A 25,842-nucleotide genomic window follows, 5' to 3' on the forward strand; every position below is an offset into this window, starting at 1 on the left:
GCGGGGCGCGGGCCTTGCAGTGGGCGCCGCCGCCGGAAGGGAGCGGTAGCGGCCACCGGGCAGCGCGGGGCCGGGAAGCGCCGGGGCGGCCCGCGGCCGCACGAGGGGAGCAGCCCCGCCGCTCGCGATTGGGGGACTCTGTTTTCCCTCTTCTCCAATGGGCAGCCGTGATGGGGCTCGCCCAATCTGCTACCTCTGCCGCGCTCCGCTTCGGCTTGTTTTTGTTTGGGCTCGAGCCTCGTTCCAGGTCTCCTCCGGGGCCCGTCCCCCACCCTCCCCGTCCCTCCCCTGCCAGCGGCGCCGGCCTCGGGCCGCGGCTCGCCTCCCGCGCCCCGCGTCCCCTCGGTCCCCGGCCGTCCCGCAGAGTGGCGGTCGTCCGTCTGCACGCCCGGAGGTGATGGGGATCGGCGTCGCTCCCACCTGTGGCGGGTGGGGACCGTGTTTTCGTGGCGACCGCGGGATCCGGCTTGCGAGATTGGTGTGGAAGCGCGTTGGACCGGAGGAAGCGGCTCTCTTTCTGTCGCCGGGCTCCTCTGACCCGGTTCAGGAGCTGTGGCTCCCGATCCCGCGAGTGGGGAAACTAGGGTTACTAAGGAGGTGAACGTGTGCTCCTTAAAGAGGATTTTTAGAAAAGTGGAATTCGGCCTCGCGGGGAGGTCTTAGGTAGCGTAGCGGGCGGATGAACTGGTCGGGCGTGATTGGGACTTTGCATCAGGTCCGTTTTACACTTAAGCTACTTTAAACTTTCTCAAAGTGTGACTAAACGTGGTCGGAAGACGGCCGTAGGATCGTCAGAGGAAGCAGTTGCCCGCTGGAGCTTTTTCCTGTCGTTTTTGACACGGAGAACACGGCTGTCACTTCTGATGATTAGTTGTAAAAGCGCGAGTGTTTCGGAGAGGGCGGGGAGAAATCATTTTTGTCTGAAATAATCGCGGGTAACTTGTATATATTGAAAATGACACGTACGTAAAGAGTTACTTGCTGTGGATACAAGTTTACTTTGTAGCCGAACGTTTGGCAACTTGAAACACAGGTGTGGCCCCGTCCCTGTCGGAGCTCCCCGTATTCGCAGAGTAAAGTCCACAGACGCTTTAATCCCAGCGTGTGGGGAAACTCCCGGCCCATTTTCCAGTTCGTTCTCTTTAAGCATTACACGTTCGACTCTTCCTTTCCCAGGCTGTAATGCAACGAGCTTCCCATGCCTGGCGCCGTTTGGTCCGCATTCCTAGCCCGGCTCTGCCCCCCCCCCCCCGCCCCCCCACCCCATCCGTCAGAAAGGTCCAGTGAGAAAGTTCTCTGCAAAGACTGGCCCACTCTGGAGGACCACACTTCTTCTGCGTTCCCTGAACAGTGGTTACTTGGCATTTTATTTGGTTATTTGCCTGTCCCTTCAGGTTTTTTGTGAACTAACGGTTGGGTTATTACTTACTTCCTCTGCCTTGCGCAGGTGCCAAGTAGGTGCTTAGTAGGCATTTGATGAAAGTGAATTTGTTAATCTCCAGGTTACAGAGCTTCAAAGCTTGTATTTAGTTTTTTGAAATATGCCCTTTCTGATGTTATTTTAAAACATTGTTGTTATTCACAAAGCAACTTAGTTTGAGAGTAAAAGGATTATTATGGATACTTAGTCTTCCAGAGAGGAGGGCTCAATTTTGTACCCATGAACTTTGAAACCAGACTCTTTCAAAGTCATTTCCAAGTGCTCTCTTGCTGTTCATCATTGTTCATCTGTCTTATCAGACGCACACTGAACTAACTGCTTTCTGTCCTTGAACCAGATACCAGTGGGCTTACTGGGGGGGGGGGGGGGGGGGGGGGGGGGTGCCGGGAGGAAGGTTGGGGTTTATAGCAGAATAGGATGTGAAGGAAGTGGTCACAGGTTGTTCGTGTTTTCGAGCATAGTGTTTTGTGGGTGGAGATGTTAATGTGTTAACTTTTCCTTTGTGTCATATAAATCTGGGATCGATTCTGACTTTTCTCTATGTAGGACATGAGTATGTGGCCCAGTTGTGTTGCAAAGACATGTGTGCCATCTGAACAGCTCCTTGTCCCCAGGAATGTCCTTCCCATGGCTTGGGAGAGCAAATCCTTTCCGATAAACCATGTGGATTCCATTGTTTTATACTCTTGCCCGCCATATATTAGCTTTACTTTTTCTGCACTCACCGGAATCCTTCTCGGTGGCAGAGGAGTTGCAGGACTCTGTTATATGTTAGCCTTAGAACACTGTAATTGTTGAGTTTTCCACACTGGGATCCTATGTCCTTGCTCTACCGTGACCCAGTCCTGGTTACACAGACACACTGAGTAAATGGTGTAGTTCTAGCTCAGATACAGCTGTATGCAGTAGAAAGATGTTTTCTATATAGGATGTAACTGAATTTTTTAGTCTGATTTTTAGTTACTTTTTATTTTGGGAGCAAAAACTTATTTAACTGACATGTCTTGGTTTGGGAAATGGGTTTAATTGCTATAAGAAGCACAAGCTCAAATTATTACAAAATAAAATTAAAACTAGCTAATGCACTTTAAATTGTAATCATTAGGGTGTCCTAAGCATTAGAACACAATGATTTGAAAAGTAATTTCTTGCATAGACTGCCAACTTTGAACTCATAAAACTACTTTCTGTTTGGAGCTCTTAAGTTTGAAATATGAGTTAAGCCGTGAAGTTTTAATGGCTGAGTTCCATTGAACATGTTGTATGAGGAAGGGGTCCTAGCGAACAGTAGGGAGTGAGTATCTTAGGTCTTTGTCTAAAGGGTTTTTTTTTTTAAGATTTTATTCATTTATTTGACAGAGAGAGAGAGAGATCACAAGTAGGCAGAGAGAGGATGAAGCAGGCTCACTGCTGAGCAGAGAGCCCGATGCAGGGCTCGATCCCAGGACCCTGAGATCATGACCTGAGCCGAAGGCAGAGGCTTAACCCACTGAGCCACCCAGGCGCCCCTAAAGGATTTTTAATGAGGGAAAAGTTAGCAGCTTTCTTTAAATTCTTTCTACTAAGTCTACATCATCCCCCACTCCCAATCTCTACAAATCTGTTTTTACTTTGGTTATTACTGTAGACCCTTTTTCCCCTCCATGATTTGTTGTTTCCTAGAAGGGTTGGCTGAGAGGAAAGGTCATGCCTGAGTGGTGTCTATCCCAGAATTTATTAATGTGATCTGAGTTTCTTTTTGTCCTACTCAAATAAAAGAAAGCATTTGTCATTTACAAACATATTTTGATTCAACAGATGTATTCCTAAAATTTAGTCTTGCATATCTTAATTTATTTGCATTATAGGATTTTACTATTTTAAAGGAATGCCATGGTAAGAATCCATCTGTATAGGAAAGACCCATAATCTTACTTTTGTAAAGCCATATTAATGCCTAATGTTAGGTTTAAAAAACAAAACAAAATAAAACGCTTTTTCTTTTGACACCCCGTATTGGAGACAGTTAGAGTGGATGTATTTAGTATCTTTATAGAGCTGGTGATGGAACCAGGAACAATTTGCATTCTAAAATATTCTCATGGGCGCCTGGGTGGCTCAGTGGGTTGGAGCCTCTCCCTTCGGCTCAGGTCATGATCCCAGAGTCCTGGGATCAAGTCCGACATCGGGCTCTCTGTTCCTCGGGGAGCCTGCTTCCTCCTCTCTCTCTGACTGCCTCTCTGCCTACTTGTGATCTCTGTCTGTCAAATAAATAAAATCTTAAAAAAAAATAAAATAAAATACTCTTACAAAAGAAAGAAGTCACTGATTTCCATAGCCATCGAAGCTCAAAATTACGTTTTGCATCCATCACGCCAAAGGGTTCCTGGGACCAGTTCAGTCACTCACTGCCTCTGGCTCCCACCTCTGGCAGCCAGATCTGGGGCTGTCTGATGTCTGTGTGAGACAAACTTAAACTACACAGGGTGTATGCAATTATGACTACTTAACCTATAATTCTGGAGTTTGATGAAGGACCATTGGAGTAAGAATCAATACCTGGGTTTCAGTCCGCTCTGTCATTATTTATATAAGACTGGGGCCAAGCCTCAGCTTCTACAACTGAACTTTAATCTCTGAGATCATTTCCAATTCTGAATTCTGTTTTATCATTTACACTTAATCGCCACCCTGTTTTCTTATTTCTAAGAACTATTTTAATATTTTGATATCCTTCTATATACATGATTCATCTGTGTATCTTAGGTAGGTTTTCCTCCCTTTTTCTGAGTTGATGCTATAGCTTATAGTCAGTTGGGTTTTAGAATCGAGAGGCCAGAGTATATTCATGGCCCCAAAGCTCCAGGGCTCCTGCTTCTGGATGGCTCCTGTTCATGACTTGCTTCTCTACTAGATGTCTCTGTTTTCTGTATTAATAAAGGTGCGCTAAGGAGAAAGTAGATAAACCTAGGGAGCATTCCCTGGTGAGAAGCTTTTTTATTTAGGGGTGATGCACGTATCAAGTGGCTCAGGTGTTGGAGTAAACCCCAGACTTGAGTTTGAACACTGGGTTTTAGACCCGGCCTTACCACTGAATAGCAGTTTGACTTCAGGAAAGCAACTTTATTCCTGAGCCATAGCCATCTCACGTGTAGTGATCATGCCTGTCTCCCTGACCTCGTAGGGTTGCCAAGCAGATGGACCCTCAGGGGTGTGTCGGGGTGAAACAAACACCTGTGTTTTCAACTTGAACATCTTTATCAGAACTCCTGCCGGGCAGATCTCTGACGGCACCGGCATTGCCTCTCAGGTCTCAGGCCGAAGGTCCCTTCCCTGAAGGGTCATCCTGCTTTCTACTCTGCATCCTTCTGCCCTCTTCTTCAGATAGCCAGTCTTCACAGGCTTCCCTTTGGACACGCAAGATCTCCCACTCTAGTAGCCATGCCCGGTTTCCCTGAAAGCTGAAGCTCATCCGCGCCCTCTAGCGTTCCCTGGACGCAATAATATTCCAGCACCACGAACAGTGCCCAGGGGCCCCGAGTAGGTTCTTGATGAATGTTGGATTCTAGGTCTGCAGAATGATTCATTTCGTCTGTCCGATTTGTGGAACAAGGTGGCAGTAGCTGATACAGTGTAACGCTCTCTGGGGAGTATTTTTTTTTTTAAAGATTTTATTTATTTATTTGACAGAGAGAGATCACAAGTAGACGGAGAGGCAGGCAGAGAGAGAGGAGGAAGCAGGCTCCCCGCTGAGCAGAGAGCCCGATGCGGGACTCGATCCCAGGACCCTGAGATCATGACCTGAGCCGAAGGCAGTGACTTAACCCACTGAGCCACCCAGGTGCCCCTCTGGGGAGTATTTTTATTTTCAAGGAAATGCCTGTGTTGCATGACATGGAGGGATGTATGTTCTTAGCAAGAAAGCCAACCTGCTGTTAGAAGATGGAGTTCCCCCCACTGAGGAGTGAAGGGGGGCCTGAGCCTTCCGCCAGGGAACCAGTGGAATCTGCGGCTGGAGAGGCCATATGGAAACCTTCTCTTTTCTCCTTCAAAAGAGAAACCCTCAGTCAGGGTCCAAGAGGATTTAGACAAAGCCAGTTGCCTCAGAAAATATTTGTTTGATATAGATGCCAAGAGTGTTTTTGACCCCACCCCACCCCCCCGTGCAAAAAAAGAGAGGGGTAGGGGGGTTTTTTGTTTGTTTGTTTGTTTTTTCTATATTTGTGCTTTTATTTCTTTTCCCTGGTCATCTGGTGTAAAGTCTGTTCCCACCTGGTTCTCTCTAACATTCTATTTGTTTCCTTTAAAGTTCTTATCAGAATTTGCAGTTTCATACCTATTGGGCTCTTTCTTTTCCCACACTCTCCTCTGAGACCCAAGAAATTAGGAACCAAGCAACTTCTGTTCTAGGGCCTTACTCTTCAAATATGGGCCAAAGTATGTTTAAAATTTTGTTTGTGTCGCTTTCTTCAGCGTGTCAGGAATGGACGGGCTCTCCACTCAGCCTCGGCTTAATTTGTTTCTAATTCTCTAAGGCTTGCTCTCGTTTGTAAAATGGGGGTGTTATCGTGTATATTACTGTACACGTGAGAGAACTCAGTATTTTTGTTTCATGTTAAGACATAGTTGAGGGTGCAGTGTATGATTAAGGGGCTGTGACAGGGGTAAATGGCCGGGTGCACGTACAGGTGTTGGCGCAGTTCTGGGATGCTGGCGAGAGCCATAGCTTGGAAATGGTGCCTGGGACCCGGAGCTCAGAGCTTTTCTCTGTCGTGCCCGGGACTGCCAGGCCGCCCCCGCCGCACCCAGTTCTCCACTCCCGCCTTGAGCAGACGTTTCCTCAGCTGTGTGTTGGACTTCACGGCACTTACCCTCTGCAGGACCTCCGCCTCTCCGCGTGCCTGCCTCTTGCCCGACGTAGTTCCTTCTCTCTTCCCTCTCCCCTTTTCCTTCCACTAACTGCCTGTGAGAAAGCCCATTTTTTCCCTTTGGGTTCGTGTCTTGGTAGCCTGTTATCTTGTCAGGAGGAGTGAATTACTTTGGGCAGGCCAGGGATTCCTGAGCCTGGTTTTTGTTTTGTTGTGTTTTTTTTTAATCTAAGGTTTTTTGCTCTGCTGTTCGGTGATTCTCTGGATTGAGATGATGTGGAAACGCTTGGTAAACTGTAAAGTCCTTTTGTTAGTGTTGCTCTCTTCATGGCTCCCACTTTTTTCCTGAGTTCTGAGGTCTTCACCTGGGTTGTGAACACCCCCCCCCCCCCAGTTCAGCACATTGAACCTTTCTCATCTTTCCTGGAAACCTGTTCTTTCTGTAGCTCAGTTTGTGGCATTGTAGTCTGCCCAGCTAGAGGCTTCTGGCCCCTCTGAATTAAATTCCTTTCTGTCCCTCACCACCTGTGTCTAATGTGTTACCAAGTGGCGCTGGCCTTCGCCCTTCTCTTCTCTTCGGACCCCAGCTTCCCTCCCTCCCCCAGCCCTCCGCCCGCTGCTGCTGTTGCATTTGAGCTGCTCTCCGCCTCCGGCCGCATGCTGCTTCACCAGCAGGATCCTTTCTAGAGTACAAGTGAGCAAATTCTGCCTCCTTCCGTCTGTATAATCGAGAGAAAAAAGTAGGTACTTTACAGGATTTGAGAATTAAAGGGTAAATGAATGGAGGAACTATTATGTGTTGTTGCTTTATAAGTGAAGTTACAGTGGGGCACCCAGCTGGTGCAGTCAGTGGAGACTCTTGATCTCAGGGTTGTGAGTTCGAGCTTGATGCTGAGTGCAGAGATTCCTTAAAAAAAAAAAAAAAAAGTGAAGTTGCACTAAGAAAAAATATGTCTTACCAGAAATACAATAGGCTAACTTCCACTGTAACAAAATCTGTAATCTCCCTGGATGTTGGTATGTGAGGTTTGGTAGTTTGGTAGGATTTTAAATTCTATATTGACATTTTAAATTCTGCATTCTACCTTGTTGCCCAAAGCCACATCCCTTCTCGTCAGGAGCAGTCAGAAAAGCAAAGCTGGTCTCGGGTCTCTCTCATAAAGTGGCACCCCAGTCCTTTTATTCTCTTGAAACTCTTTTTGGTGGAAATGGTGATGTGGTTGTTTTCTTGGGGGAGTTATGGTAGGATAAGGAATGGAGGGGAAGTTTCTACTTGATTTAAGTTTTGTGAACAATGTGTCCGCATATCTGACCTTCTGTTTCTACCTTCATCGCTTGAAAAGGGGCCAGTTGGAGATCTTTATGAGCTCTTTCTGCTCGTTTGATCCGTGTGCCAAACCGAGGAGGTAGGCTGTATTTTCCTTTTACTTAGGAGGCATTTGTGAGGTTAAGTGACTTGTCCCTGGCTGCCGTGCTAGAGAGTAATGAATGGGGTCGGAGTGGAACCTAGGTGCGTGGACTCCATCCCGAGCCCCATCCTGAACCCCATGTGCCCTGCCTCCTGCCAGACTTAGTCTTGGCCTCTAAGACCCAGCCCAAGAATTAACCTTTTGGAAATTTTTCCTCACCCAGGTCTTTGCCCAATAAGAATGGATTTTTCTTTGTTCTGCTTACCTAGCGGCTTCTGAGGAACTGTAGGCTGTCCTTACAGACTTTTGACACTAGGTGGCATCTGTTTATAGAAAAGTAAAATGTGTGGGTCTGGGGGAGGAGTAACAAAAGAAGCATCCTTGATTTTATTTATAGGCACTACTAGGTGGACACATGGATCAGATGTGGCGAGATGGGGACGCAGGTGGTTTTGTCTTGTTTTTGCAAATTTGTCCCCAAAACCACATCAGCTAGAACCTTTAGTTTGGAAATGCCTACCAAGACAATTGAAAACGCAAATCTTTCTTATATCAAATCTTTTGTTGTGATACATATTGGATGAAAATTGGATATTACTGGATAAATAAGGAACTGTGAATCAGTAGTTTCTGCCCTGAGGCAATTGGGAGTGGGGAGTCGATTATATGCCCAGTTGTGGATGAGCAGGCCTGTGTGTTGTAATGTCTCTTCGAGGACTTACCCGTAGTACATGTTTTGCTGTTTCAGATGTTTTGCTAAGTGAAAAATCCTAACTAAGAGTTTTAGTTTTCATTCTTACTGTAAAATTTGTATGTTAATATAAAAATGTACAAGCATGATACTTCTACAGAAGATCTTTGTTATCTGGGGTTAAAGTAGTTAAATGTGTGATTGAGATGCTGGTTTTACCTTCAGAATCCATATAGCTCTCTCTGTAGCTGTGGTTCACACGTGCAGGTGAAGGGGGAAAATGATCTTTTTAAAAAGTATATTTAAAACAACTTTTCAGAGGTGTTTAAGAGTTTTTCCTGTGATATGTTGGAGTTTTAATGTATTTGGGGGATCTGGGGACTGTAGAGCATTTTCACTTTGGTTTACTTTGTCATGGTCTCTGTATTAGTTGCCTGTTGCTGCTCTGACAAGCTACCACGAAGTTGGTGGCTCGCACAGCAGAGATGGATTCTGAGTTGGGCAGGCTCTAGAGTCACCACCTTTTGCGCTTGGCTAAAGTCAAGGTGTGGTAGGGCTCCCCCTGGAGGCCGTAGGAGAGAATCCATTCCTTGCCTCTGCCAGCTTCTGCTGTGGCTGTCTTTTGCCGGTGACTGTGTCACTGCAGTCCTCCCCCTCTCCTCTGGGGTAAAGTTCCCTCTGCGCTCTCGCTCTCGTAAGGCCTCTTGTGATAACATTTAGAGTCCACTCAGATAAACTGTGTCATCTCAAAATCCGTAATTTAAATCACCTCCGCAAAGACCTTTTTCCTTACAAGCTGATAGTCGCAGATTCCAGATTAGGACCTGATATCCTTGAGGAGTGATTTTCAGCCCATGGCATTCTCCTTGGGGGCAGTGAGCACGCCCAGCACAGCGTGACTAGCAGCACTGGACGGGGGGAGCTGCTCTGAACCAGGTGCCGGCTGTGCTGGGTCAGGTGGGGCCTTACCACCTGCGGCAGCCTGGGGAGGCTGTCAGATTGGCTGAAGCAAAGCGCTTGCTGAGTTTGACTCTATCAAAGCTGGAAAAGAAAGCAGAAACGATAGACGTCTAACTTCTCGAATAACACTTACTTCTGACAGTACTTATAGGAGCAGAGTGTCAGGTCACAGGTGTGACCATGGATTCATGGTCGTCTCTGACAGAGGGCAAGTGCAGAGCTGTCCTGTTGGAGGGCATCACAGCCTTACTATGTTGTGATGTGGGATGTTGATCACAGGTGTTTCTGGTAGCTTCGAGGGCTGCTCGTCTTGACCTGATAGCATGAATTCCTGTTTCAGGGTCCCATGGAGCCTTGGATATGTGTTGATCACAGATGAGTTTGGAATAGCCATTGGTAAAGACTGACCTGTAATTCCCTGATAAGTTATTGTAGAACCCTTTTGTAACTTCAGATTTACGAGAAAGACCTAGTCCCCAGTTGGGTGTACATGTAGCGGCTTGGTTTGCCATCAGAAGGGGGATGGATACGGATGCACCTGCGCTGTGTTGGGCCTTGTGCTAAGTTCCAGTGATCCAGAAGTGTGCCTTAGCCAGCACACACGGCAGTGGGGAAGCCAAGTATTACCACTTAATCACATGAAGAAGTACCATTGTAATAAGCACCGTGAAAGAGCATGTAACAAGGCAGTCTGTGGGATGAAGGACTGGGGTCCGGGGAGAGGGGGCCGCACGCGAGGGCAGCTTGCCGGCATCCCAACACAAAGGCCCCGTGTAGGGAACACGCCTAGCACACTCGCAGGACCGGGCTGGGTCTGGAGTCGGAGCTGGAGCGAGGGGGCGGGTCGGGGCTGGGTCCCGCAGGCCCCTTCTAGGCACCGGCAAGGTAAGTTCTGTTAATGCTAGTTGGTAACAATTTCCAAATACTTTTGTTTTCGCTATTGCATGTAGGCCAGGAGTGTGAGCCTAGAATGGAAACTGGATTTTCACTTCGCAGGTGGGACACCGTTGGCACCGACCCTAGCGTGTGTGCTCACTGCTGGACCAGTGTGGGGGCTTCTCTTCCTCTGCGGCGTCTGTGTTTGTCTTTTGTCTCCTCTTTGGATAGTGCTGGCTTTCATGTTCTGTTCTTGTGTTTGCTTCCTTGCGTTTATTTTAAATACAGCGCTCCGGGGGGTCTGGGACTGCGGCCCTTGAGCATCCGCGTCCGTCCACAAGCATCAGAAATGTGGGGACTTAGTTCAGTGACATGTGACTTCCCTGATGTTTGAATTAGTGTATCTAAGGTTGTAGAAATTAGCTTTAACTTATATACATAAGAATGATGTGGAAGGATTTTTGTTCTGTTTTATTTTTCTTTAATACAGGCTCATTTTGAAAAGTTGAACCTTGTGAAAAAAAATTACTCATGATCTCATTCTCTAGAGATAATACTGTTACCCATTTGGTGTTCTGAATCGTTTTCTCAGCATATTGTAGCCGAATCACTTGCAAAGTGTTTGCTCTGCTTTTTCTTAGTGAAGTTTTTCCAAGTCCTCCAGCAAGCTAAAGCCTGCTTTAGTTAACAGCATGTGTTACCTTCTCAACCCCTTGGGACTTATTTCTTTGCTGCTGGATAACTTCTCTAAGATAAACTGAGACAAGTTCAACTTGTAAGCCATTAGAAAATTCTTGGTTATATCACAGGAATTATATATATTAAATTCTTGATTCTTTTAGAATCCATGTTTTCATTTTTTGGATACAGTTTTAAAAGCCTGGTTTGTGTTTAAGACATTCAGCAGGAAATGTCCAAAAGCTACAACTAGGAAAGGACTGGAACCAGAGTTTTCGAATTGGGCATGAGCAGTTAAATCAAAAGTCACTGAGCAGTTGAGAATCCCCCATGTGTCACAAAGGGGCGGTGGAAGGAGAGAAGTTAGTTGACGTTTGTCGAGGATCTGTCACTGCTGGAAACAGTGCGGGCACTTGACAGGAACCAAGCACAGTTTCTATGAAACAACTCTGTGCTTGCCTTTGAGAAAATTTCAAGTGTCAGCAGGTTTTTGTTTGGTGGTTTTTGTTTTGTTTTGTTTTTTTCCTAATTTACAAATAGTAAATTTTGGGGGGTGGGAATTTTAAAAAATATTAATCCTGTTCCCCCAAAGACAAGGAATGCTGTTGGTGATTTGGAATGGATGGTGGTGGGGGGGTGTGTGCGCGTGCATCTCCTACCTTAGTGGCATTATTATAGAAAAAGTTTCCTTTTTTTTTAAGTAATCTCTACACCTGGTGTGGGGTTCGAACTCATGCTCCACTGGTTGAACCAGCCAGGTGCCCCCAAAAAGTTTCCTCTTTAAATACAACTCTGAATCTTTAAATACTTTCTTCTTTAAGTGCAACTCTTAGTTTAGAGGTTTTCTTTTTTTCTTTTTTTTTTAAGATTTTATTTATTTATTTGACAGAGGGAGACAAAACAACAGCAAGAGAGGGAACACGCAAGGGGAGTGGGAAAGGGAGAAGCAGGCTTCCCACCGAGCAGACAGCCCGATGCGGGGCTCGATCCCAGGACTCTGGGAACATGACCTGAGCTGAAGGCAGCCGCTCAACAACTAAACCACCAGGCGCCGCAGTTTAGTGGTTTTCAAGTACGTTTTGTGTTATCACAAATTGCCTGCCTTTTAAAATTTATATTTGAAAGTAGAATCTGAAGTAGGTGCTTCCTTTCCCACCTGTTGGTCTGGTGAAGCCCTGTGAGGTGAACCTCCTTTCCTGCTGACTTCAGAGTGGGGGAGCCTCGGGGGACTGGCACGGCCGGACGCAGGGCACTAGCGCAGCCGGCCAGGCGCCCTGAAAACTATACTTTTAAAAACTTTTTTTAAGGATTTTATTTTATTTGAGAAAAAAACCTTTTTTTTTTTCCTTTTTTAAAAGAAAGATCCTTATAGGGACACCTGACCTAGAACTTAACTCTTTCTTTCTTTCTTTCTTTCTTTTTAAGATTTCATTTATTTATTTGAAGATTTATTTATTTATTTGTTTGACAGAGATCACAAGTAGGCAGAGAGGCAGGGGGAGAGAGAGGAGGAAGCAGGCTCCCTGCTGAGCAAAGAGCCTGACACGGGGCTTGATCCCAGGACCCTGGGATCATGACCTGAGCCCAAGGCAGAGGCTTTGACCCACTGAGCCACCCAGGCGCCCCTCATTTATTTATTTGAGAGAGAACATGAGAGGGGAGAAGATCAGAGGGAGAAGCAGACTCCCTGTGTAGCTGGGAGCCTAATGCGGGACTCAATCCCAGGGCTTTAGGATCATGACCTGAGCCGGAGGCAGTTGCTTAACCAAGTGAGCCGCCCAGGCGCCCCTTAAGACCCTTTCTACTCGTTATTCCTTACATTCCCCTCTGCCATCTGACTCTTCACCAAAAGCCCATGTTTCAAGACATCACGCCCATTTTAGAAGTTCTCAGTCGTTTCAGAGCGGGGCTCATCTTGTCCCTGAGCTTCAGCTCTTGCAAGAGAGTTGGGCCTTGCGAGCATCTGCAGCCGTGCCCGAGGGGGTCACTCCCTTCTGAAGCTCTGATTCCTCATTTGCTCTTGCTTCTCCCCCTCCCTCCCTAGCTGCCCCTTCCAGTATCCTTTGCTGCTGGTTCCTCATCTGGAGGGCTACCCCCTCTGTCCTTAGACTTCTGTCATCTGTCTCGTCCCTTGAGTGCTCCAACCAGCCTGACCGGTACTCCAGGCCCTTGTATCCCGCGGCCCATTCGCCATCTCTGCTGGGTCTCTGCTGGGCATCTCACACATGACCGAAGCCAAACTCCTGCACCCCAACCCCTCCCAAAACCCAAACTTCCTGTAGTCTTTGCCACCTCGTGGAAAGCGTCCTTCAATTCGGAAGCACATTAGACTCTTTCTTTCACAGATCTTGTCTGTCTTTGAACCTACCCTCGAACCTTCAGGAGAGATCTCCAACCCAGCTGCTTCCCGCCACCTTCCTGTGCTGCTCCCAGCTCCCAGTATCCTCTGGTTCATGGCAGTAGCCTCTTAACTGGTGCTTTCTCTTATGTTCCCCAGTTACTAGTAGCAGCATTAGAGCTGCTTTTTTTTTTCTTTTTTCTTTTCTTTTATTTATTTATTTTTTTTAAACATTGATTTGTGAGGTTTTCTCCAAATAGTGAGTAGCTAGCATGGGCCTTTAAAATAGTAACTCGGACCGCATCATTCCTGCTTTCCGTCTTCCTGAGTGTTCATGCCCGCGTCTCAGCAGTGGCTTGGAGGCCCTCTGTTACACGTTCTAGCCATCCGTCTGACCCTCGCTCATGCCCCTGCCCCGCTTACCCACCACAGCCACACTGGGCACCGGGCTGGTCCTCCGCACACCCACTGTTGCTCCCCCTCCCCGACTTTGTGCTTGCCCTTTGCTGGGGCATGTTATGTTCTCCCATTGCTGCCTCGCTTCCCCTCCCCCACACTACCTGGAACACTCCCCGCTGCTGAGAAACTGCTCTATTTTCTCCAAGGTGCTTGCAGTGACTTGTTATTTCCTAGAGATTTCTTCATTAGAATCTAAGCACATACGAGGGCAGAAACCTGTTTCTGTTCTTTGCTGTATCCTCAGGGCTTGGAACCAGAATATAGTAGACATCTAATAATTTTCCTAATGCTTTTACACACATGACCCTTGAACGCCCCCATGCAGTCAGAATTCCACGTACAACTTTTGACTTCTTAAAAACTCGGCTACTAACAGCCTCAGGTTGACCAGGAGCCTTATAGACAAAGTAAATGGTTAACACAAATTTTGTATGTTGCATGTGTCACATACTGCACTCTTACAGTAATGTAAAGCTGCAGAAGATGTTATTAAGAAAATCGGGCGCCTGGGCGACTCAGTGGGTTAAAGCCTCTGCCTTCGGCTCAGGTCATGATCCCAGGGTCCTGGGATCGAGCCCCGCATCGGGCTCTCTGCTCTGCGGGGAGCCTGCTTCCCTCCTCTCTCTCTGCCTGCCTCTCTGCCTACTTGTGATTTCTGTCTGTCAAATAAATAAATAAAATCTTTTAAAAAAAACCATAAGAAAGAGAAAATAAATGTATAGTGCTGTACTGTGTTTATTTTAAAAAACTGGACAAAGAAGTGGACCCACAGAGTTCAAAACCAAGTTGTTAAGGGTCAGTTGTACTGGGACATCAGAACAGAGAGAGATTTGTAGTTAATGCCATTTAAAGAGTGGCCAGTACTCCTTTCTTGAAATTTTTTTCTGCCTATTTTGGGATAAATTCCAGGTTATTTTTGCTCGTAAATAGTTAGTGGCCGCTTAGCTCAGACACTATCAGCCAAGTCAAGACCAAGGTGGTGTTTCTCTGTGAGCGGTCTGGTCCTGGCCAGAGAGACTGGGCCCTGGTTTCTGTTGGGAGCGGGACCTCCGTGGGCATCGGGAAGCCTTTCGGTCTTGCTTGCCACCCAGTGTCCTCAGCTTCTATTCGCCGCGGTCTGTTCCAGCGTGTTTGAAACTCCATCTCCAGCTTCAGTGTGGACGCGTCCTTTTGGCGGGCGCACTTGCCGGAGAGCCGTGCCGCCAGCAGCCGCCACACTCGGCGGGCAGAACGATCGCTGCCCAGTTAGTAGGATCTGTGTTCATTTTGAGCTAGAAATTTTTTTTTAAGATTTTATTTATTTGAGAGAGAGAACACGAGCTGGAAGAGGGGCAGAGAGAGAGAGAGAGAGAGAGAGAAGCGGACTCCCCACTGAACACGAGAAGGGGCTTGATCCGAGATCACGACCTGAGCCGAAGGCAGACACTTAACTGATTGAGCCACCCAGGCCCCCCCTTGAGCTAGAAGTGTATAAGCTGCTCCCAACTTTCCAACAGTTTCACTAGAACTGGTTTTACAGCAAAATTCATTTGTGAATGTAAGTCACGTTTTTTGCCTTAATGACAGCCGCTGTTACCTGAGCAAGTGGGGGGAGTGTGGAGCTGCTGCTGAGGTGAATGTGGCCCTGCACGGCGCGCTCGTCCAGTGAAATTCAGTCGTGTGCTCTGATGGCCGGGCTGACACCTGAGTATTGAAGTTCCAGCACAGTAGTGTCAGTTGACTGAGACGAAAGGTGATGAGTTTGCTCCGATTTGGGTAGATCATTAATCCTCAGTTTAGTTGAAACTGTGTGTAAATTAGAGTGATCTCAGGCTCTGTTGCATGAACTGGGCTGAAGTGCGCTGATTTATTGGCAAACTTTTCCTAATTCTCAGGGAAAAAAATTAGGGCACTAGGTATAATTTCCTCAGCTTAAAATTTTGGCGTCTGCCCTTTACCCTAACGGATGACGGAGTGGACGAGTAAGCAACTGAGAGCAGTCGCTCTGCCACGGGAGCTGACGTCAGGACAAGCTGCTGGGCTTCGTCCGGGTTTTCTGCTTTTGATCTCTGAGCGGGGGTTGTGGTTGGGTAAGTGTCTGCTCTTGGTTTCAGCTCAGATCATGAGGTCAGGGTCATGGGAATGAGCCCCGAGTTGAGCCCTGTGCTCAGCAGGGAGTCTGCTTTGGACCCCCTCTCTCTCGTCCCTCCCGCCACTTGTACACGTGCACATGCTTTCTAAAATAAAGGAAGATTTTTAAAAAATGAATGTTTTGTATTTTTGTTTGGTATCATTAAAGGTATGACCAGGTGTACATTTCTAGAAGTACTTCAAGATAATGTATCATTTGTGTTGTTTGTGGCTGAAAAAAATAAGGGAAATTGGCCTTTGGGGTAGGAAGAGATCCTGAGGCAGCAGTGCTGGGTTCTCCTTACTCTGCCACGGCCAGTGGTGTGGCCGGGGCGTGGGACCTCTCCGCCTCTCTGGTGTCCGATCCGCCTGCAAATCGGAGGAGTTGTACTGGGATCTTAAAGCCCCTTTAGCTCTGAAGTTCTGTGTGTTTGCACTTTCTTATCCTGGAGCTCTTTTTTAGTTTGATTTACAATAAAACATGATCCATAATGAGGCCGTGCCACGGACCTCCCTGTTCTCATTCCATGGCCAGCAAAATGTAACCTGTCGCACCCTTACTTCCACAGGTTCTTACAAATTACAGGCATCCCTCACTGCCGAAGTCATGGAGTTCCCAATTTCAGCTAATTAAAATTCAGATGGTGAAGGATATCTCTGTTTTAGCAAATACCGTTTCTCAATTTCTCTTGCTGTTGTAAAGGCAGACATTTCATGACGGGCAGTGTTTTACTATTTGAGTGTCAGTCCCTGAAACACCTTGATGGTTAGTTTCACATTAACAGCGAAAGACAAAGCTGTTGTGGACAAAACTGAACTTAGATACTTTTTCTTAAGCTCTCGGAACAGAAGAGAGAACAGTAGTTCTCGCACAGTTAACATACCGTTACCAAAGCATGTCAGTTGGGCAGATTGCTGGGCTGTACCTAAGTCCCAGCATAACAAGGTGCAAAACGAACCTTCCTGGTGGCTGCGAGGGAATACTTGGAGCGTTTTCTATTCACCGGGCTCTGAGCACAGCGCAGGCGACATGCACGGCAGTGAGCTCCCTGCCCGCGGAGTCGGGGTGCTGGAGGCCTCAGCACGGCACTGGATGGCTTGGGGCGCCAAGTGGTCTTTAAAGAGTGGAAACTTTAGTTACTAAATTACCTCCCCTCCCCCAAAAGGCTTTATTCTACACAGAGAGGTATGGGGTTCGGCCCTTGGCTGCCCCCCCCCCCCCCCCCCCCCCCGCGCCTCTGGGCTCCTTTCTTTCTTCCTCTTGGCACTGTTGTGTGTCCCCACCCGTTCCTCAGTGAACTCTAGGGGGCGCTTGTTCTTGGAGACCTCGAGCGGCCCGGCCCCGTGGCACGCCTTGGATCATGTCCACGCGGACTCGGGGTGCCCGGTGGGGCGCCCGCGGCGGCTGAGGCTCGGCTGCTCCTGGCCTTCCGTCCTCGCCGCCCCAGCGGAGCACCCCCCCCACCCTCAAGGCCGCGGGCGGGCGGGGTCGGCTGCTGCTCCTCCGTGGCTCCCAGCACCGAAGCCGTCATGTCATGCCTTGGAGCTTTCTCAAGGGTCCGGGTAGTGGGGGCATCTGTGTACTTACCTCCTGGTTCTGTTTTCCACATTTTGTCTCTGTCAGGAGAGAACGTTGGAATTACTCTCTGAGCTACCTGAAGAGAGCGACTCAATGCACCTGGGTCAGGCGGTCTGTGGGCATGAAGTGGTTGGGAGAATCCAAGAACATGGTGGTGAATGGCAGGAGGAGTGGAGGCAAGTTGTCTAATGACCACCAGCAGAGTCCGTCGAAGTCGCAGCACCCGGGCAAGGAGGCCACGAAGGCCGGCAGACACGCGGTTGAGCGGCGGCCAAGCAGATGTATGTACACAGCTCAGCCGCCTTCTTTTCACGGTCGCCTGGGCGGGCATTCCCGGCAGCGTGGGATGTGTGTGCTGACTTTCCCGGGCCCTTGTCCGTGGTCTCACAGTTCAAGTGCGTGTTTTTACCCTTTCAGAGTTAAAACGGTTCTTAGCACCTGATGTGCGTACCTCTCGGGTAACGCTTAATACGGTCGCTGTAGTTACGCTCTTAGATCCCTGACCCAAGTTCTGTTTTGTAGAATGTGTACCTAAGTGCTCAGTCCATTCTGTAAAAAAATATTCAAGTGCTGCCACTGGATTTCCTGCGAGTTCAAACTGTATTTTTTACATCTGATGTAAGTATGTCTTTCTTTGAAAGCTTAGCAATATGTCATCAAGTCCGCTGTGCAGGGGAAGTGGACTTTAGGGCACTGTCCCAAACTGTCGCCGTTGTTTCCATTTATACGGGCTGAACAGTCATTTATCCTGACACGGGAGCACGGGTGATGACGAGCGGCTTCTGTACCTTGCTACCTCCTGGCTTACTGCCGAGAGTTCTGAGAGCAGGGGAGTGCCCCAGCATAAGTGTGCACCTAAGTAGGCAGCTGGCTGAAGATATCCGAGGGGGTACAGCCATGGTGAGGAGGACAGCTTCCTCCGTTCCGGCTGCTCCCGGGGCTACGTTAGCCGCCTTCTGGGAGAGCCTAGTTTGCGTTGCCGCGGGCCTGTCCGGAGGCGAGCTGGGTTGGCCGGGGACCTGGAGCAGGTTCGGATACATCGCACCGGCTCTGACGGTGCCCTCCCTGCTGTCCGGACACTCACGCACTTCACTGGGCCTGGGCCGCCCCCAGTGCTTCCGTCGCAGTGCAGGTCACTGCGGCTGTGAAAACGAGGCAGAAAGCCCCGCTTGGGATAGGAATTAGAGGGAGAGCCCCAAACTGAATACATGGACACCTGCTCACCCTGGAGCACGTGATGGGAACCTGAAGGAAGTGAGAGGTGTCGTGGCCCTGGCTAGTGGTATTGCCTCTGGTCAGTGGATGAGGCAACTTTTTTGGGTTACTTTTCTTTGTTTTGCTTTTTCAAATGGCTGTTGGCCTCATTAGTTTCATTGTTGGCTGTACACAATGACACAGAGAATGATCGTTACATATGCTGCACTCTGCCAAGTGCAGACCGGTTCTGAGGACGGGCTGGGAAACCCCAGCGAGTGTGGAGATGGACAGCGTCATGCTGAATGTGACTGCACAAGAGTGGTACAACGTGAGAGCCTAGAGTGAAGCAGAACGGGGTTGTGCTCCATCCTCAGTAGCTACAGCGACTTCACCTGACAGCAGAACTGCAAGGTACGTGACGCAGCAGCAGACAAAACTGAAGGGAGAAATAGAGAATTCAGCAGTAATATGACTTCAGCTTTCACTAATGAATTGAACAACCAGGCCAAAGACCAACGGGGAAGGAAGACTGAAACAGTACCCTACACGAGTTCTTCCCGACAGACAGCTGTGTCACGGACCACACGGTGAGCAGAGCACCCGTCCTTCTTTGGTGCACATGGAATGTTCTTCAGAGTCGGCCGTAGGTTGGGCCATGCAACAAGCCTCAATAAATGTTGGAGGATTGGAACCATACAGTGTATGTTCTCTGATTACAGTGGAGTAAAGTTAGAAACAAATAACAGAAATTTGAGAAAATTACAACAATTTGAGAAATTAAACAACACACTCCTAAATAACCAATGAATTAAAGGGGAAATCCAAGAGAAATGAGAAAGTACTTCAAGATGATTGAAAACGAAGATACAACATACTAAAACTTACAGGATGCAGCTAAGGCGGTGTCTAGAAGGAAATTTATAGTTGTGAACACCTGTATTAAAAAAGAAGAAAGATCACTCTTCATCGGTAACCTAACTACTTACTTAAAACAGCAGAAAAAGGAGAGAATACTAAACCCAAAGCAAGCAGGAGGAAGGGGATAATAGAGTAGAAATTTACAAAGTAGGGAAATAGACAGCAGAAAATCAGCAAAGCTAAAAGTTGAGTCTTTGAAAAGAGAAGAGGATCACCAAAATGAGCAAACCTTTACCCAAGACTAACCAAGAAAAAGAGAAGACTCGAGAAAGAAAGCGGTGACATTACTACTGGCTCACAGGAATAAAAAAAGGTTACAACTCAATATTCTGAACACCTGGATACCAACACATGAGATAACTTAGATGAAATGAACATAGAAAGTAATAAACTACCAATACTGATTGAAGAAGAAATACAAAATCTGAATAAACCTGTAGCAAGTAAAGAGGTTGAATCCTTAATTTGTTAAAAAAAACAATACTAAGAAAATGGCGGGCCTGGATGGCTCTGTTGGTGAATACTGGCAGATATTTAAAGAAGAATTAACCCCAGTTCTTCACACACTGATCCTAAATACAGAAGGGAAGTGAGTACTTCCTCATTCAATGAGACCACTATTATTCTACTGCCAAGACCAAAGATATCACAAGAAAAAATACCAGAAAAACAACAGACCAATTGATTTCTAATAAATGTGGGTACAAAATCCTCACTAAAATAGTAACAAACCAAATCCAGCAAGAAGTGGGAAGGGTTCTATAGCACAAGCAAGTGGGAATTATCCCAGGAATGCAAAGTTGACTTAATATCTGAAAATTAATGTAATACTACCATATCAGTAATATGAAGGACAAAAACCATATGATCATTCCAGTAGATGCAGAAAAAGCATTTGACAGAATTCAGCAACACCCTTCCAGGGTAAAAACACTCGACAAACCAGGGATAGAATAAGTAATTCTTCAACCCGGTAAAGAATGTCTACAAAAACCCACAGCTGATGTCCTGTTTAATGGTGAAAGATTAAATGCTTTTCCCCTTAAGGTCAGGGCTAAGACAAGAGTATCTGTTCTCGTCACTTCTGTTCAGCATTGTGCTAGAGGTTCTAACCACAGCACTTAGGCAAGAAAATTAAAAGGCATCCAGATTGGAAAGGAAGAAGTAAAATAATCTGTTTGCAGATGACATGACTGTGTGTATAAAAAATTCTAAGGAATCCACTTAAAACTATTGGAACTGATAAATGAGTTTAGCAGGATAGAATCAGGATGCAGACAATAAAAGTATAAAATTTATATTCTGAAAACTGTAAGTCATTGTTGAAATTTAAAAAGATCTAACTAAATGGAAAGACATCCCATGTTCATTGATTAGAAAACTTGGTATTGTTACGATGGCAGTACTCCAGATTGAACACAGTCCCTGTCAAAATCTCAGTTGGCTCCTTTGCAGAGAAATTGGCAAGCCAATCCTGAAATCCTTGTGGAAATTCAGGGGACCCAGAGTAGCCAGAACATCTTAAAAAAGAACAAAGATGGCACACCTGCACTTCTCATTTTCAAAACTTCCTGCAGAACTGCAGTGTTACTATATTGGTATGTGGTTAGACACATATCCATGGAATAGAATCCAGAATCTGGAAATAAATCCTCACATTTACAATCAGTTGATTTTCAACAAGCATACCAAGAAAAACTGGATATCTACATGCAAAAGGAGGAAGCTGGACCCGACTTCACACTGTGTGTGAGAAATTAATCAAAATGCACCAAAGACCTGAAGTATAAAATTCCTAGAGAACATAAGCACATATTTTCATGACTTCAGATTAGGCAGTGGTTTTTTAGGACACTAAAAGCACAAGGAACAAAAGGAAAAATAAAGATAAATGGAAATGCATTAAAGTTACGGGCTTTTGTGCTCTAAGGGAGAACCTCAAGACCATGAGAAGACACTCACAGGATGGGAGGGAAAGAAATTTTCTTTTCATATCCTGTGTCTGATAAAGGACTGGCATTTAGAATATGCAAAGAACTCGTACAAGTCAGCAGGAAAAGACAAACTCCAATTCAGAATGAGCAAGGGAATCTGCATAGATATTTCTCCAAAGATACACAAATGGCCAGTACGTGAAAAGATGCTTGAAATCATTAGTCATCCGAAAAATGCAAATCAAAACCACAAGATACCTCTTCACAGCCGCCAGAATGTGTCAAACTAAAAGGACAGATAGTAGCGGATGTTGGTGATGATGTGGAGAATTTAGGAACCGTCATACACTGCTGGTGGAATGTAAAATTGTGCAGCCACTTAGGAAAAGTCTGGCAGTTTCTCAGAAGGTTAAACACAGAGTTACCATATGACCTAGCGCTTCCACTCCTAGGTGTGTGCCTAAGAGAATGGAAAATATAGGTCTACACAGAGACTTTTACATGAATGTTCATAGGAGCATTATTCATAACAGCCTGAAAGTAGAAGCAGCCCAGTGTCCGTCAGCTGATGAATGAACTAACAAAAGACGATCTGTCCACACAATGGAATATTATTTGGCCTATAATAAGGAGCAAAGTACTGCTGTGTGGTACCACATGGATGAACCCTAAAAACGTTATGCTAATTGAAAGAAGTCAATCACAGAAGACCTCATATTGGATGATTTCATCAATAGGCAATTTGCAGACCAGGCAAATCTGTAGAGACAGAGAGTAGATCAGTGGTTGCCGGGGCTGAGGGGAGGGAAAATCAAGTGACTGCCGCTCGAGGGTATGGGGTTTGTTTTGGGAATAATGAAAATGTAGTAGAATTTACTGTGGTGACGGCTGCACAGTTCTGTGAATACATTAAAAACCATTACACTGTGTGCTTTAAATGGGTGAATCCTATGGTATGTGAGTTACATTTCAATAAAGTAGAAAATACACCAACTTGGATACCTTTTAAATACCTACGTGCAAATGGTTTGATTCCAAAACATACACCTGCCTTTCCATAGGGGCTTCCGTATGTTTCGTGTTCAATTTGTTTTTTTGAGAGAGTGAAGAAGAGGTTACCTCTCTCTGGGTCCTTCATTCTTCCATGCCTTACTTGTGAGAGGCTTAGAGCTACGCTGAAGAGACCGTCCCTGACCTACAGAGCCAACGCCAGTCAGCACTGATGAACTTCACCCAGCCCAGGGTGGCCTTCCCGTTCCCGGTCTGCGCTGTTTCTTCCGCCCCCAGCCCCACTTAGTTCCGGTAGTTATCTGGGGCACTTCCCTGCTGGTATCCATCCGTTCACAGTCTGTTTCAAGTAGGTCGGAATCGGCCTGCTCCCCTCGCTCCTGCCGCCGAACTCCTTCAGTCGCAGGCGAGCTGCCTAACCGTGGGCCTCCACCGTCGCCAAGTGGGGATCGTTCTCCATTACCGCCCCAAAGCGGGAAGGTGAAGTAGTGTCCTCCGGACTCCTTTTGCCCCTGGGGAGCCACCGTGCTGGCACTTACTGCGGAGCCCCTCCTGTGCTCTTCCCGGGTCCTCGCCCCTCCCCCCAGCCGCAGTGGCCTTGATGCGGTCTCGCTGTGGTGGTGGGCATCCGCTCCTCCCTGTTCCTGTCTCCCGGGAAGGGCCCACGTGGCATGTGAGCCCAAGGTGCTCTCACCTGGTCAGACCCTGTTCTTGGGAAACCTGACCCTGTCATCTCCTAACGACAGGACTCTCTGTGATTTCCCGTGTTTGGTTCCCTGTTTATGCAAAAGGTACTCAGTCCTCAATTAAACAGATTGAAACAAGTGGTTTCAATTCTTAGTTGCTGGCTTGAGAGGGCAGTGAAGCTAAAGGTTTTACGGGTAAATAGAAGTCGTTGTCCATTTGAGTTAACTTTTCTTTCTCTCCTTTTCATAGGTAATGGTAATTCGGGATTTGAAGGGCAGAGCCGATATGTACCGTCTTCGGGAATGTCTGCCAAGGAGCTCTGTGAGAATGACGACCTGGCGACCAGCTTGGTTCTTGATCCTTATTTAGGTTTTCAAACACACAAAATGAATACTAGGTAATTGTGAGTCTTTATCCTGAAGTGGAGCAGATGATGATGTCGAATTTAAGAAAAGAGATGCTAATTTTACTTCTAGTCAGAATTTAAAATGACATTAAAGGAGATTTTCTATATGTGAGCCAAGAAAAGCAACAAAAGCTTCTAAGGGTCTTGTCAGTTTTAATTCCGTGTTCTTATTTTATCTCAGGCTGTTTCTATTAAAATATAAAGCCGGAGGAGCATCTCATATTCTGTTTTACATGTTAATGATAATTATCTCAGCTGAAAGAAAAATCTTGTGAAACCTTGAAAATGTATGTGATTTTTTTTTTTCTGCTCAAAGTAGGTTACATCAGGGTTTTTTCCCCCCATGATTTTATCATAAACTTTTCTTCTTTTAAATAATTGCAACTGTATATAGGAAATTTTGCCATCATGCTTAATCTTTGAGGTTCAGCTAATCATTGTAGAAGTGAATATTTTTAAATACATGCTTCTGTTCAGGAAGCAGATGAGAGATGCGTAAGTGCTTTATTGAGTATCACATGCCCTGTGTATGAGGTGTTTGAGGAGATGTAACAGTGAAATCTGTTATATTGTCTTAAACATCATCTTTCCCCCAAAAAAGACCATTAGAAAATTTCATAACTGCCACCACACACGAAGTTCGAACTTCACAACTGTTCTTTACCTCTTGACTTGAGTTGGCAAAGGGTTCTCAAGGCTGGTGCAAGAGTGTTAACAGCAGGGACTGGACGTCAGGCCGGTTCTCGGCCCTGAGCCCTCCCGTCCTCCTCACACTTGCGCTGATCTTTGTAGCTCAAGGGCCAGTGACAGCCGTAGAGGGACCTGATCACCAAGTGACTAGTCGCTGCTAGTGGGGTGAGGGAGGAGCTGGTGAGTAGAGGTGACGAGAGGAAGTCTTGCGCCATTTTCCGTTTCAGCTCTGTTCCTTGCTCGAATTTAAAACAAGAGACCATATGATTCATTTATCAATTACATCCTAAATCAAGAAAGAAGTAATTCAGATAAAAATGAGCCTTTGGTATTTTCTTTTTTTCCTTTTTTCTTTTTTTTTTTTTAAGATTTTATGTGAGAGAGAGAGGGAATGAACAGGGGGAGAGGGAGAGGCAGACGCTCCGCTGAGCAGAGAGCCTGACGTGGGGCTCAGCCCCAGGACCCCAGGATCATGACCTGAGCTGAAGGCAGATGCTTCACCGACTGAGCCCCCCAGAGGCCCCCGAGCCTTTGGTGTTTCCCCGTGATTTCCCTTCATCTTTCCTTTCCTTGCTAAAATGAAGTGACAAGTTGCCGTGGATTGAAGACTTACTGAAACAGCCCCAGCCGTCAGAGGGGCAGAGACCTAGATTTTCTCAGTAAGCAGGTGGATGGCTGTTGTCTAGAAAGTCAGCAGGACCGGATACCCTAGATCCAGTTAGAATCCGATTTGGATTGTTTTGAGTCCATTTCCCTTCTTTCCCCAGTGAGGCCAGCGCCCGTTCTCCTAGAAGGGCCTGATAATACTTCAGAAACGGGACTCACTTTCACATAGAAGTCTGAGAGATACTCTGGGTATGACTGCAAAGGCCCATAATTATGACCCAGAGTCATTCAGAACGAGAAGAAAGAATGAACTTGACATTCATCATGCCTTGTATACTGAAACACGGGAACACGTAAGCTGTCTTAGAAAGCATCGCACCAGAATTCAGTTACTTTCTTGGTGGAGGACAGATTTCCTGTGTATTCACTTCCTCTCCCCAGCCATTTGTTCCAAAGATGAGCTTCTGCAATAGGAGATGATTCCAATTTTTAAATAAAAGTCCTCCTTGACGACTGCTTCCCACACTTAGTTTACACGTGAGTCACTTGGGGAGTCTTGTGCAGGCGCAGTTTCTGATTCAGGAGCTGTGGGCTGGGGCCTGAGACGCTCCGCTTGTAACCAGCTTCCACCTGTGCTTGGAATAGCAAGGTCCTAGGCCATCTGACCTACTGAGCTTTGTCATGGTGTCATCAGTGTTAAAAAGTTCCTTATCGGTAGTTTCCTATGCTCACGTAAAAACGTGTGGTCTGGGGCACCTGGGTGGCATAGTGAGTTGAGTGTCCGACTCTTGGTTTCAGCTCAGGCTGTGATCTCGGGGTCGTGGGATTGAGCCCCGCTTCGGTCTCCGCACTCAGCCAGGAGTCAGCTTGAGACTCTCTCCCTCTCCGGCTGCTTCTCCCTCTCTCTCTGCCAGCCTCTCTGCCTACTTGTGCTCTCTCTCTGTCTGTCAAATAAGTAAATAAAATCTTAAAAAAATTCCCTAGCTGGCTCCCTTATGAATGTTTATGT

At 46.7% G+C, this 25,842-nt stretch overlaps 1 protein-coding gene across 5 annotated transcripts in view; it reads left to right on the forward strand.

The window, feature by feature from the left end:
* KMT5B (lysine methyltransferase 5B) overlaps nucleotides 1-25,842 on the forward strand; it is a 52,717-nt gene that overhangs the window by 1,525 nt on the left and 25,350 nt on the right. For all 5 annotated transcript variants that reach the window (XM_059399614.1, XM_059399602.1, XM_059399609.1 and 2 more), the window contains exons 2-3: nucleotides 17,433-17,668; nucleotides 23,381-23,528. In XM_059399614.1, the coding sequence (XP_059255597.1) occupies nucleotides 17,509-17,668; nucleotides 23,381-23,528 (308 nt within the window). In that variant the 5' untranslated portion in view covers nucleotides 17,433-17,508. The remainder of the gene's footprint in view (nucleotides 1-17,432; nucleotides 17,669-23,380; nucleotides 23,529-25,842) is intronic.

The sequence above is a fragment of the Mustela nigripes genome, chromosome 1 (assembly GCF_022355385.1).
Source record: "Mustela nigripes isolate SB6536 chromosome 1, MUSNIG.SB6536, whole genome shotgun sequence".
Classification (NCBI taxonomy): Eukaryota; Metazoa; Chordata; class Mammalia; order Carnivora; family Mustelidae; genus Mustela; species Mustela nigripes.